This window comes from Silurus aristotelis (assembly GCF_946808225.1).
Source record: "Silurus aristotelis genome assembly, chromosome: 10".
In the NCBI taxonomy this organism is placed as follows: Eukaryota; Metazoa; Chordata; class Actinopteri; order Siluriformes; family Siluridae; genus Silurus; species Silurus aristotelis.
The window spans coordinates 2,698,530-2,713,753 of record NC_139583.1 but is presented as its reverse complement, the minus strand read 5'-3'; the positions used below and the strand labels follow the sequence as shown (position 1 = coordinate 2,713,753).

The 15,224-nt window shown below is 39.3% G+C and overlaps 1 protein-coding gene and 1 long non-coding RNA gene across 2 annotated transcripts in view; both read left to right on the top strand.

The window, feature by feature from the left end:
* The window catches only part of LOC310732615 (low choriolytic enzyme-like), a gene marked incomplete at its 5' end in the record, with an annotated part of 3,827 nt that extends 1,466 nt beyond the window's left edge, over positions 1 to 2,361 (top strand). The window contains 6 exons of the mRNA XM_083553228.1: positions 395 to 550; positions 722 to 839; positions 1,567 to 1,745; positions 1,886 to 1,967; positions 2,048 to 2,172; positions 2,280 to 2,361. Of these exons, the coding sequence (XP_083409354.1) occupies positions 395 to 550; positions 722 to 839; positions 1,567 to 1,745; positions 1,886 to 1,967; positions 2,048 to 2,172; positions 2,280 to 2,281 (662 nt within the window). The 3' untranslated portion in view covers positions 2,282 to 2,361. The remainder of the gene's footprint in view (positions 1 to 394; positions 551 to 721; positions 840 to 1,566; positions 1,746 to 1,885; positions 1,968 to 2,047; positions 2,173 to 2,279) is intronic.
* LOC310732192 overlaps positions 1 to 15,224 on the top strand; it is a 137,852-nt gene that overhangs the window by 11,454 nt on the left and 111,174 nt on the right. The gene's annotated exons all lie outside the window — the stretch shown is intronic.

Sequence of the window (15,224 nt, the reverse complement as noted above, 5' to 3'; positions counted from 1 at the left end):
CACACACACAGACACACACACACACACACACACACACACACACACACACACACACACACACACACACAAATATATAGGTACACACACACACACACACACACACACACACACGCACACAAGGACATACTCACATATACACATACAGAATCAACATGTAAAAATAGTCACACATACACAAGCACACACACACACACACACACACACACACACACACTCACACACACACACACACACACACACACTCACACACACACACACACACACACACACACACACACAAATATACATCTGTCTGTATAACACAGTATTACAAAACATATGTGCGTATTTCTGAAGCTGATGCTTGTGTTGTGTGTGTTGTGTGTGATTGGAATGTGTGTATTGGGTGTGTTAGCTCGTGACGCTGATGAACCCACACTGGTTGAAGGAGACATCGCTGTGTCTGAGGACAGCGAGCGAAACGCTGATCCCTGCACATCCAAAGGCTGCATGTGGCCCAAATCTACTGACGGAAAAGTTTACGTTCCCTACGTCATCCTCAACCAATACTGTATGCTATTATTTATAATATACATTCAAAGTGCTGTAGTTGTAACACTAGACAATTGAATGTGTTTATAGTGGTGTCGCATTTGCATTCAGAGAATCTGGTATATTAATTGAAATACTCTCGTTTTCCTTTTCGACACATTATGGTATATTTTTGTTTCCTGTACTTCAGCGAGCAGCGAGCGTCAGGTTATCCAGCGTGGTCTGGACTCCTTCGCCTCCTTCTCCTGCATCCGCTTCACCCCACGTTCAAACCAGAGGGACTACATCAGCATCGAGTCTCGCAACGGGTACGTGTTCAACCCATACGCCAAACGGACTAAAGTACGGGGACACCAGACTTTTCCAGCCAGATGTGCTTCTTCTGCAAACTGTTACATAAATTGTAAATAACATCTTTGGATGAAGAAGCATGAAGTTTTCACTTAACTTGAACTTGGAGACCAAAACCTGTTCCAGCATCACAATGCCCCTGAGCACAAAGCAAACTCCATGAAGATATAATTTACATGAGTTTAAAGTTATGGAAGATATCCTGCTATTGAGCTCCAACTCTATTAAACACCATTAGGATTAATATAAACACTAACTGCATCCCAGGCCTCCTCTCCTCACCTACAGCAGTACCTGACTTTACTAACACCCTTGTATCTGAATGAGAAGATATCTCCTCCAGATTTTGTGGAAAATCTTCTCAGATGAGTGGAGGTTATTAGGATATCAAAAAGGGACTAAAGGTGGAAAGGTTTGTTCAGAAGGCACAAACCAATTCATGGTCCAGTGTCCACAATTTTATGTCTATATAATGTAGATTTTTGTAATGCTGCTTTGTGAGGTTTTTTTTAGTGCAGAAATAAAAATATTATTGAACAATTGGAGGGAAAGGGAAGTTTTAAATCCATAGATTTATCCAAAAATATTTGGAAAATATTTGAATTTGTTCTCCAGAAAAATCAATGAGATGTCCTTTCTGTGTTGTGTCTATTGTTGTTTTATCGTTTTCTTACTCTTCAACAGATGCTACTCCTTTGTTGGACGTCGTGGTAACGCACAGACGGTGTCTCTGGCCCGTAGCGGCTGTGTCTACCACAAGACCGTCCAGCACGAGCTTCTCCATGCCCTGGGTTTCAATCATGAACAAACCCGCAGTGACCGTGACAGCTACATCCGTGTCGCTTGGGAGAACATTCAGAGCGGTACAGCTTAATTTCTTTTATTCTAATTTTCTTTTTTAAATCCTAATATAGTATGATCAATAGAACTGTTACTAGTCCCCTGACCATGCAAATAAATTGTTTATTGGTATTGATTTGCTCTGCATTTGCTCTATAACCAGGCATGGCACACAATTTTAACAAGATTGCCACCCTGAACCAGGGAACTCCTTATGACTACAACTCCGTTATGCAGTACCACAGGTAGATTTAACACAGACTTATGGGTATCTACGTATTATACACTGTACATTAAACCACTAAAGATCGACTTTGCTTTTCAGAACTGCATTCTCTAAGAATGGCCAGCCCACCATGATCCCCGTACCAAACCCCAACGTGTCCTTTGGCCAGGCCACTCAGATGAGCCAACATGATATCAACAGGCTCAACAGACTGTACAAGTGCTGTAAGTTTTTAATCAGAAAAATAGCATTCGGTCGAAAATATTTAACCATGAAAAAAGCAGACATATGAAGCTCAAGAACAGATAAAAGTCTCTGTTTTCTTTTACAGAGACTGGACAGTGCTGCAGTGGTCCATTTCCTGGTGGTCCCTCTCAACTGATAAAAACAAATGTCTTTAATCAACAAATAAAATCAATGACTTCAGATCAACAAAGGAATTCATTTGTTTTTGTTCACTAAATAACTTATTGCAAATAGACATTTTTATAGATGCACACACACACATTGTAGAAATCTTTTAGTTTATTTCCAACATTTCAACACTAGACAATTACAGTCAACCGGATCGGAATAACTGTATAAGTGTTGTGTTGGTGTCAAGTGTCAGGAGATTATGAGTCAAGAACATGGGTTAAGAATCATTCGATTTACAGCTCAGAAATTTAGAACAAAAACTTGGCAAGAGTTTACAATTCCTGCATGTACAAAATATGGAGATTTCAAGCCATACTTACAAATGTTTAAATTTCTCTGCTTTAGAAGATAACAAGTCAAATCAAGTCGTGTATTTAAAAAAAAAAGAAACTTCTAAAAACTGATAAAATTTTTCTGGATTGTTTAATTTAGTAACTTTTGTTGGTCCCCCTAATATATTGTTATTATAATACCAAAACATTTGAGCATTCCTAACATGAACTTGAGCTACAGGAGCTCGTCTGTTGGATCAATCCAGACGGATCAGCCTTTGCTCCCCACGTGCATCAATAAGCCCATGACCCTGTCGCTGGTTCACCACTGTTCCTTCCTTGGAGCACTTTTGGTAGATACTGACCACTGGAGACCAGGAACATCCCACAAGAGCTGCAGTTTTGGAGATGCTCTGACCCAGACGTCTAGACATCATAACTTGTCAAACTTGCTCGAATCCTTACGCTCATTTTTCCTGCTTCAAACATGTAAACTTTGGGGACAAAATGTTCACTTGCTGCCTAATAAATAAATGCACCCACTAACAGGTGCCGTGATGAAGAGATCATTAGTGTTATTTAATTCACAAGTCATAATAGTATAATGTCAGAATGTTATGCCTGAGTATTCACAGAGGGTTTGACCTTTGCATGTCAAAGTCAGCCTTAAAACTTTAGATTAGGAATGGGAGACAGCATGACTGGTGCCCTGGAATACTCTTTTACATATAAGACATGTAAGTCGTGGGATGATAGTATGCCAATGGAGGTTGATGCACAGGCCATGCACATGGTTTGCGCATCATGAAACGTAAAATCCAACAAAGAACACCCAGACCTGTTGAGAAGCTAGAACCCTGTATCAGACACAACTGGTTTCTCAGTTCCCAGATGTATATGGGCAGAAGACGTGATGCTACAGAGTGGTAAACCTGGCCCTGTCAAAAGTTTTTGAGATGTGTTGCATCCATCAAATTTAAAATGACCTTATTTAAATTTCTTAAAATGTAATCGATTCTCAGTTTTAACAGTTGATATTTGATTTTTTTGTTTTATTTTGAATAAAATATGGATTTATGAGTTTTACAAATCATTGAATTCTGTTTTTATTTACATCTTTTTTGGGAATTGGGGTTGTACTATATTACTGTACATTGAGCCACTAGATTTCTTTAGATTAGGAATGGGAGACAGTGTGGCAGGAGGGTTATCCAGACCTGGAAGACTCTTTTACATGTAAGACATGGGATGATAGTATGCTAATGGAGATTGATGCTCAGGCCTTGCATGTGGCTTGCTTCTGTTCTGCTGGCTTTATATACACATGGACCTTCTGTGATCACATTGCCACCTGGTTGGGACGGCTGAGGGCAAGTGATTCCGCACTGGCAATATCAATATCAAAGTATCTAATTGCTTTCTTTAGTTCCAGCTCTGTTTAGATCACTAGACAACAGCTGTTTTGACAGGCAGCTGTCAGTTATTTAAACTACATGTCTGGCCCATCACACTGATCATATTGTTGACCTTACTATCAATTTTAAGAGCATGCTCTACAGTTAAATGGATCCGACAAATGCCTTGAGGTTTGCTTTTTTACAATAATGTAAAAATCTAGATATGGCTTACCAAGGACTGGCAGGAACATGAAATTGAGCTTTGTGGTATCAAATGCAAAAAGTGTTGTCACAGGCATCTTTAATTCAAAGCACAGTAATCAGTTATCAGAAATCCTTGTCCATGGTTTTATTTAGTTTTTACCATGATTTGTACCTGCAGCCCCAATTGTGTATATGATCCCAAATCCAAAGTCTTGACTTATGCTTAAATTGGAAGGTAATTCAAGAGAAATTAGCAATGACAGCCACACACACTCATCCCAACCTATAAATTCCAGCAGCAAGAAAAAAGTTTAATATTAAGCAAATGACACAATATGCTCTCCACAGCAGAGGTATTACGTTTTCCCACTAGCCCCTCAATACATCATACTACGTGCAAATGATAGAACATATCGACCTGTGTTCAAACTTGATCAGGGTCTCACACATTCTATTGCAAATGTTTATCATTTTGAGTAAACAGAAGAGAATATAAAACAGAAGTGAAGTAGAAAGAAAGTGTCATACTGAGTGGCTGCTCAGTGGCTTTGGTACCGCTGAATGAAAGGTCACGAGTCCTTATTCTAGCACTGCCAAACCTTCAGACCTCAACGACTTGTTTGTACTGGGTGATGCAGGGCAACGGGGAAATGAGCCAGCAGTTGGTGACCGTGGGGTGTCAGCAATTGTTTCGAACCCCTTGGCCTTCGTTTGCTGTAAAGCCTTTTATAAGAATAGCGATGGTGTGAGTGAAGGGCATTCAGCATCAGTTAGGATGTCATGATTTGTCCTGTTTGTTCATGCAATTAAAACATGGGTGCATCATTTCAAACTAACAGCTTGACACAATCATGTGATTATGCTTGTTGTGGAATGGAGAGGTGAGGGCTCCTCATGATGGCAGCTTAAACAGCCTTTGGTGTGCAGCCCGTTCAACACCAGCAGACAGGCAACAAACATGACGTAATAACTGGCTAAAACTCTCACAAAAGGTTGTTGTGCACCACTCAACTGCTCCATTATAACTAAGAGTAGTGGGTTCAAAACGAGCTCACACTTGTTCCAAACAATTACCAACAGCCCAGAACTCCTAGCTCCAAAGTTTCCCATTTCCCTGCTTCACCCTGTATAAAGATGAGATGTATCCCGCTCTATAGGGTCAACCACCTAATGAAAATGATTACTGATATAATAACGCTGCCAGATCACAGCCAATATGGAATGCAGGAATCGCTATCTTGTTTTTTTATCTGTTCTGCTGCTTAGATTCCATGACTTCTACCTTGTTTCGACAACGTTTCTGCTAAATGTTAACAACAAGATGTCTTGTCAAGCTATCAGGTTTGGAAAGTCAGTAGAACAGGTCACAAAGACTGGTTCTTTGCAGAAAGTTTGTGAATGAAAGTTTATTTTTTATGTGTGTGCGGGTGTGTGTGTAAGCACACCTGTGCTCAATCATTAGTTTGAAGATGCTGTTTGGGTAATTGCAGATGTGGTTTGGGAGAATTTGGAAGCAGTAATGGCTGCTGGGATCTGGAGTTTCCCCCTGGCTGTGATCTGACCAATAGTAAATCAAATTCTATTTGAATTAGTAATGTATGTAGGATTCTTGAATTCTCAAATGGGCCAGAATGTATAATTGTTTTCTTCTCTGGGGTAATAAAAGAGCTCATATTTTAAGAATCAAATCTATTGCTTCTTTTCCTTACTTTCTGTGAGAGCTTTTCAACACTCTGGAGATGTGTGCGGATCCATATGGAGGCTTTTTACGAGGTGGTCTTGAAAAGTTTCGAGACTAGGTTTGTAACACACCAACAGATGGCAGCACGCACAGTCACAGAGAGCACTTAACTTCATAAGGCAGTGTACCAAAAGACATCCTCCTGTGGACATCTGGAACTGTGCAGCTGGTGCTATTCTGATCACGTGCGCACTTTGTTACCCTGCTCTCCTCACACGTGAGCTTCACATTGCAAATGATATGATCTCACATTCGCACCCATCTTTTCTGGCTTTTTGGCTGATGCGGACTTCGCCTTCTTTCTGAAGATGAAGATCCAGCTCCATTGACACATTAGAAGGTGCTTTAAAAAGAAGAATTTCAGGACACAATTCAGAAGTGGCAGGAATACTGGGGGCCCTGTATTGCTGTGCAAGGGGACTATTTTGAAGGGTGATAGTGTTTAACCCTAGATATATAAAGTACTTTATTGTAAACAGAGCTTCTGTCGAAACTTTTTGATACCAACTTAATTACCAAAAGCCAGAGTGAGGAACAACATAAATCCTATAATCACAAGCAATTACAAGCAAGTAAAAATCAAACTAATTTACAAATATGACACAAAACTCAGAACTTTAATGAATTAAGATAATCAGTGACCCCTGGTGGCTTGGTGGAGAACTGTTTCTACTGAAAGTCTTGTTTTAAGGAATACAATTGATATCGTTAATCTATGGGTAGATTTTGTTCTCTCTCTCTCTCTCTCTCTCTCTCTCTCTCTCTCTCTCTCTCTCTCTCTCACACACACACACACACACACACACACACACACAAACAAACATCCATCATTAATCTTGTAAATGTAACATATACTTTTTTATCAGTTTATACAGTATTTACATTTAAAATTGCAGAATATTTATGATACAAGTTAGTTCCTGTTTTTAATTACTTTATAGCAGCTGGAAACTGTTGTTCCCTCATGAGCTTCTAAGCATTTCTGACCAATCTTATTGTCCTTACTGGTGCTCATCACCATCCAAGATGTCAACGATTAATACACATGATTGTATAGGATGTCTCTGGATGAGGTAGCATTCGAAACTCCCTTTACTTAAACTAGAAGATACAAATCTGTTCAAGCATGTAAATGCCCCGTGCACAAATCCAGTTCAATGAAGATGTGCTTTACATGGGTTAGATTTGGTGGAAGATCTCTTGCTCTGGAGCTCCAACCTTATTGGAGACCTTTGGAATGAAGTTTTTCATGCACCCAAGGACTCCTCATCTCACCTACATAAGTACCTGACTTTTCAACACCTTTGTGGCTGAGTGGAATCTTACAAATCTGTACTAAATTTAGTGGAACATCTTCTCAGAAGAATGGAGCTAATAATAACAGCAAATGGAGACTAAATGCGGGATGTGCTTATCAAAAAGGATCACATACCGATTTTATGGTCAGGTGTCCACAAACTTTTGTCTTTACAAAGTTGCTTTGTGAAGGTGTGTGTGACATTTATATTAAATATACAGTATGTGATATGGTTTAATACACCCAATGATTCTCCAGCTGTGGAGATAAATGTATTGCTACCAGGTTTTTTTCACACAGTAACCCTCGACTACATAATCTCTAACTGCACGGAGAAAAGAAAAGAAAACGTGTGTGTTAATGAAGCTTAATCCTTATTAAAGTACAAACGCCTCATCACCTCCCTCTCTCTCTAACCTTAGAGGCATTAGTGGCTTCTGCTGAAACGCTCCATTGTCCCTCGCCTACACATCTGTCAGCATCGCCGCTGTGTTTCACGTGCGTTCCTTCTGCTTTTTGGAGTTAAATTGGCAAATTAAAGCTGTTTTCTCTCTCTCTCTCTTTCTCTCTCTCTCTCTCTCTCTCTCTCTCTCTCTCTCTCTCTCTCTCTCTCTCCCTCTCTCTCTCTCTCTCTCTCTCTTCTCTCTCTCTCTCTCTCTCTCTCTCTCTCTCTCTCCCTCTCTCTCACACACACACACACACACACACACACACACACACACACACACACACACACACACACACACACATACACACACAGAGGCTTGCTTCAACATTCCCAGTGTGTTAGAGATTATATTTGATTTACTGGCCAGTCATGGGGTCAAACACGAGTTAATGACATCTTTACACTGATGGCTCCAAGATGTAGTTAATGGTGTGGATTTAAAAGGGTGATAAGCTTTGCCCTTTTCTTCTCCTCGAATAAAAGGAATTAGCTAGCTGTCGCATCATCATGCTAATCTGCATAGCTTTTGACAGTTGACTTGAAATAGCAAATTGCACGATTATTCATGGCGCAGCAGCTCCACGCTGAGCGCTTCGCCTCACCACACCCAAATACCTTCTAAATTTGCACAAATGTCCTGTTTCAGGTTTTGAAATTGTTACTGCCTTTGCGGAGTGTACTCTATATCCTCGCTAGTTCACTTGTTTTGCTAATCTGCTAGCAAAGATTGTACAAAGCCTAGTTTGTATTTCACTACACCAAACAATGTATTTTCTGGCAAATTCAGCATATTGTTTAGTTTTACTTAGATTTTGGCTTTAAAGTTTGGTTACTACTGCATAGAACATGCTCTCATAAAACAACACATTCAGAACCTTGGCTTAGATTTTCTCATATTATTCTTTTGTATTTAAAAACCCAGCCATTAGGGTTGCACAAGCCAGTGCACTCTTAGTGCCGGTCCCAAGCCCGGATAAATGGGGAGGGTTGCGTTAGGAAGGACATCCAGCATAAAACGTGTCAAATGCGGATATGGATGATCTGCTGTGGTGACCCCTGATGGGAGAAGCCGAAAGAAAGTTTTTTATTCTTTTGTATTTAAAAATCAATACCGTTGTATATTCAGCTATGATTTTATAGTCTGACAACAGGTAACATTACATGGACAAAAGTTTGACCCTTGTCCACTTGTGCTTTTTAAAAATCCCATTCCACATTTTGCTGTTATAAAACACTATATTAGCAGAAGTATTGAATACCTTCTGAATGAATGTGAACACTGACTGCACACCTGGCCTCCTTACCTCACCTACATCAGTACCACCCTTGTGGCTGAATGAAATCTCACACATCTTTACAAAATCTAGGGTTAGGTTTAGGGTAATGAACCTAATGTTCAATAGGTCTGAGGTCAGAGCTCAGAAGATCTTTCACTCCAACCTGTTAAGCAGATCTTTATGTGGTTTGTGCACAGGAGCATTGTCATGCTGGAACAGGTTTGGGTCTCCTAGTTCAAGTGAAAGAAAAATTTCATGCTACAGCATCAAAGGAAATCATTTGTACTATCAGGTTAGAAAAATTGGTGTTCTAAAACTTTTGAACACTGTATTTCTGCATTAAAAAAAACAAAACAATAAATAGTTCAGCACATCACCATGATGAGTCTCTGGTGCCTGATCTAAAAGTTCAAGCCAGACTGAAGAGGAAAAAAAAACAATAAAATAAATCGATAAACTTTGTAACATAGCGACATTCCGCCCTGCTGCGCAAACACACAATTAGTTTAAGGTCATGACTTTCAGTTCGTGTAATTTAAAGAGATCGATATCCAGCGAGCAGCACCAGCTGGGCAGCAACTGTTATTTTTAGCATGGAAGAAACTTTCTCGCTGTGTTTTTCCATCTCTCTCTCTCTCTCTCTCTCTCTCTCTCTCTCTCTCTCTCTCTCTCTCTCTCTCTCTCTCTCTCTCTTCTCTCTCTCTCTCTCTCTCTCTCTCTCTCTCTCTCTCTCTCTCTCTTGTTTTTTTCTCTCTCTTCTCCCTGGAGGATAAAGAAATGGATGAGGTTAAGTCACATGTTACAAATGAGGTCGGACAGAAAAGCATATGGGCTGCAGTCCGCTGTTGTCCACATTCCCAAATGACTCCTGGCTCCGATCGAAAGCCCACTGAATGAGTTTTTGCACTGCATTTGGAAACTGTAATATTAACCTCACACAGTGTGCATGAATGGTGAACCAGTTAGTTACAATACGCCGTAAATTGGGTGTTGAGCTTCGAGTGGAGAGGAGGATCATGAAAATAAGGCTTATGAGACGTGGCTTATCATGTTCACCAAATACCTGTGGAGTTTGGTGGAAAGGATACGAACCTTAAAGAAGAAACCATATGCAGTTCCACTGAACAATAACACTACATTTTATAGAGGCTGCTTACAGAATGTTTTTAGCCCGCTGACATTTTTACTGTTGATCTGCTCCAATTGTTTCCTAATCACCATCCCAAGAAAAACCCTAAATCCTTCTGCTCTCCTTCTAATAATGAATCAAACTTTTCTATGCATTTTACACCACCCTAAATATATTTGGCAAACATCCTTATCCAGAGTGACTTATATTTATTGCATACATACATCTGAGCAGTGATGGGGTCAGGAATGTCAGCTTGGTGTGGCTGAGATTTGAACTCATGACCTTTTGGAGCCAAAGTCCAACACCTTAACGACTAAGCTTCCACCTCCACATCTCTATATACTAGTAACATTCCTATAACTAATAGCATTCTCCATTCAACGTGACCGGAGCTTAACATCTCTGTGCATCTTTCAAGCAGGAAAATAAATCAAGCTAGAAATGAAAGCATCGGACAAGATATTTTTTTGTTATATGGAGGGGAGGGCGGGGCTTCGAAAGGGTCAGTTAATATCCATCAGTTGATGAAGCGGGATGCAAGCACATCTAAATGTTTGATAAAAATGAAAAATTTAATTGCAACCAAACACACAACCAACCAATGAAAAACGTGTAATGATTAAACCGTAACAGGTTTAATGTGGAACAAGTAACCCAAGAAAAAGCATGAAATTGTAGAACAGTTGAAGGACAGCGTGCTGTGAGACGTGACTGTACATACACCGTTAGAGTGAATCAGGTGACATTGATTCATAGGAGACGCAGTTTATAATTCTGACCATATTGTTGAGTTTAGAATACCTGCGGTGCAGTCAATCATTTAAGATCCAGACATGAACTGACTCATCAACTCTATTTTATTCACAATAGAACATAGAAAACATATCCAAAGCATAAACTGAGAAAATTTACCATTTTAAGAATAAGGTATTAAAAAAACTAAAACTAAAGTTTTAGTACCCAATTGGGCATGTGGTAGATCAGGGATTAATGATCTGGGCTACTGTTTGGAAGGTTGGGGGTTTATGCCCCACTAATGCAAGTTGAAAATATTAGTACCTCATTAACTCTTCATGCTGCAGGGGCGCTGTATGATACCCGACTCTGCACTCTGACCCCAGCATCCTGGGATCAATGGGTGATGCTGCAACAAGTGATGCGACAAAAAAAAACAACACTTATATTATATTAACAAATAGCTGGAAAAGTAGGTGTTACTAAAATAAAAACACCTGGAGGAATATTTTATAACTAATAAGGTGCATTGACGAAAAGTCAGTAAAATGATTAGGAATAAAAAGGGTGTCTAAGAGATGGTCTTAGAAGTAAAGATGGGCGGAGCTTCAGCAAAAAGAACTGCGTTTACAAATTGTGGAATGATTTCAGAATAATGTTCCTCAACATCAAATCGTAAAGATTTTGAATATCTCCTCATCTATAACACAGAATATCATCAAACCATGTTCATTCAGTTTTTCACTGTGTGCTGTGCTGTAGATACTTGACGACCTATTTAGAACTGATAACATCTCGTAGCTTCGGACAAATCAAAAAGTTAAAAAAAAAAGTAAAAAAAAAAAATAAAAAAAAAAAAAAAACGGATTTAGGATGACTTTGAAAGTTGTCTGTCACTGAGTTCGAGCAGGAAACCTCTAACGAACGAGTGAAAGCACTGCCAAGACGGATGGAAGAAATCTGCTGACCTTCGCTTAGATACAATTACTGATGAACAGACAGAAATCTCGTCTTTCTCTCCCAGCATCTCAGACCCTCTTCATACTTTAACTCATTTTTCCATTATCTCTCAATCCCATTGACCTTTATTTAAACGGTGTAATTTCTTGATGAGACACGTTTTATTCCTCGTCCTCGTCCTCGCCCCCACCGTTTCCAAACAAGGTTTGGTTTAATCTCTTTCATCATGAATAAAAGAGAAGTGGCAGTAAACAGCAGATGGAGAAAGGAGAAGACGCTTAGAGACGGAGGATGAAGGACGTTTCGCAACGTTGAGATGGATCGAGGACAAGGACACGAGGCGGCGGCTGTAAAACATTTAAAAAATAAAATATTTAATAGAGAGACTGGGTTTCACTCGTCCACGAAAGCTTCGAGTTTGAGTGTTTTTTTTCTCAAAATGTTACATTTAAAAAGCGCATCCGTCGCCATTAGATATGAAGCAGTAACGCAATACTAAACAAATTCTGCTTCTCTGGAGTGTGTCGTAATAATATTTCTGTTATTATATCCATTATGACCTCTAGCTCTTCTGGATGCAGTAGGATAGATTCATCTTTACTACCATCAGCGTACGTGTGATATGCTGTTGGGTCCAACCAATGCAAATAATAAACGGAATTAAATAAAAACACAAGCTGTTACGAAAAGCTGATACTGGAGACTCCTTTTATCCCCCATCTTCTTCTTCTTTTTCTTCTTCTTTAGGCTTCTCCCATTAGGGGGCGCCACAGTGGATCATCCGTCTCCATACCCCCCTGTCCTCTACATCTGCCTCTTTTAACCCAACTACCTGCATGTCTTCCCTCACCACATCCATAAACCTCCTCCTTGGCCTTCCTCTTTTCCTCCTTCTCTGGTGGCTCCATCCTCAGCATTTTCCTACCGATATAACCCCATCCTTATATCCGCCATAGCCACCTTAAAAGTCAGTGGAAACAGAGAGTCTTTATAAATCAAAGCAATCAAATCCGAAACCATATTATAAAACATAGTCAAAAACAGACAAAGGTCATTTCATGTGTGCGAACAGAATCCAAGAGACAAAACACAAATTTCAACAAAACAAAAGAGATATCAATCATACTACTATAAGTATAAGGTGAATCCCAGGCCTCCTCACATCACCTTCATCACTACCTGACTTTACAAATACCCATGAAGCTGAATGAATCTCCACAAAATCTCACCAGGAACTATTCAAAATCTAGTGGAATATCTTTCCAGAAGACTGGAGGATATTATAACAGAAAACGAGGACTAAATACTGCATGTAATGGGATGTTTAAAAAAACAGTGCACTCTGGTGTCTATCATGTGATGTCCTCATGAAACATGGGTCAAAATCAACGCCTCTGTACTGAGCAATCTGTCCATCACTTTCATTTACAGCACTGAGAATGGTTCAGTGGGTAACGCGTGCAGGGGGTACGGCATCTTATTTTATAAATTCTGATTTAATATATTCTGTATATAAGCTTTAGATAGTTTCAGTTTACCTTTGATTTTCTTTTCCACGCATCTACAAAAAAAAAAAAAGACAGGAAAATTACTTGTTTTTCTGTAGTTTGTTTCTGAAATATTAGAAGAAAATTAAAATAATGGTCCTTTTCCATTTTTTTTATTGTGTTTGTAAAAATTAAGTGATCAGAGGGAACACAGATCTTCTGATCTACAGAGCACCAAACACCAGGAGAGCCAATTTTCCCCCTTCAGAGAATCGAGTTCATGAACAGTTAAATCCCCCCCCCCCCCATTGTATAATAAAAACATGTAAAATACAGCGTTTTATTTTTGTATTTGTTTGTGCAATACCACTTTATTTATATATTTATTTTTATATGTGCAATACCATTTTTTGTTTTGTTTTTACACAATACGGCTTTTTTCATTAATTTGTTTATAAAATATGTGCAATACCATTTTCTTTTTTTTATTCTCGTAGTTTTTGTGCAATACCCATTTTCCCAGTTTTTTTTATTTATTTTTTTTATAAAATAGCTCCACTTGTTTGTATTTTTTTATTATGTCTGTGATGTTACTTACACGTTTTATTGCATACCTACTTGGCAAAAAGCTGCTTTTGATTACTAAAGAATGACTCATTACTCTTTTTTATCAACCTCTAGTTATACACTATATTGCCAAAATTATTGGGTATCTTATCATAAGTACGGTATGTGATCTTTAAGCATCGCATTCCACATTTAGTCCCCATTCGCTCTTATAATTGTCTCCACTCTTCTGGGAGGAAGACACTAGATTTTGGAGTGCGCTAATGGATATCGTCCTGTACAATTGAGTGCCTTCAGCTTTGTGGCAACAGTTTGGAAAAGAACCACATATAACAGGAAAGGTTAGGTGTCCCAATACTTTTGGAAATATAGTGCATTTGGGGTATTTAGTGTTGTGAAACCTCTGTAAAGCAAGTACAACTCATAGCTTTACCTTTGACTTTTACAAAACACTGACACTGGCGATGCTTTTTATCCACTGTAATCATTGTACTGTAGAATAACAGTAGTGTATTAGTACCAGGGTGCAGGTACGGCCAGAGCTACTGCTACAAAACATCAATAAACTCCTTATGCCCAATCAAAATCCAGAATCCATGAGCACTGTGGTATAAATTCATGCATAAATAATGGAGGAGAGGAAGGAACACATGGTGGGCTCCATGGGCATGGCTGATTTTTCATTCCTTTTCTTTTAAACTCTGCAGGCTACCTGTCTGCAATTTACATGAAATACAGGCCTGCTGATGGTGTGGGGTTCAAACGCTGCCAAGGACAAGTTGGTTTTTGGTATTATAGTGCTTTTTATTGAACTCTGTTACCTTTTCATCTATCAAATCTTAAACAACAATCTTCCCAGCAGCGCCATGTCCTTGTTCAGTTAACAGACATTCGCGGCAATTGGGTTTGTTTGGTAGAATGCAACAGTACCAAACGCCTTTAATGCTGAATCAACTAACCCAGTTATCCTACTTCAATCTCCAATTCTCCTCAAACGATTAGGAGATTAACAGACCCGCTTACACCAAACACAAGAAATCCTTCTCCAATCACGCCTCACTCTAAAGCACAAAGCTGCTTCTTAAGCTTTACCAAACGAAAAACTGCTCTTTGTTGAATGATTGGATGCTGCAGAGACTAGTGGGAAAAAATAGAACAGAAGGATGAAAAGAAACACAGGTAACCAGGGCCAGGAAGATAGTGAAGGACCTCAGCCATCCCAACAACAGACTCTTTTTAGCTTTTGCATTCAGGGAAGAGCTTCTGCTCCTTGAAGGCGAACACAGAGAGAATGAGGAGGTGCTTCTTCCATTAGACTACTTAGAGTTTAAACCAGGAAACA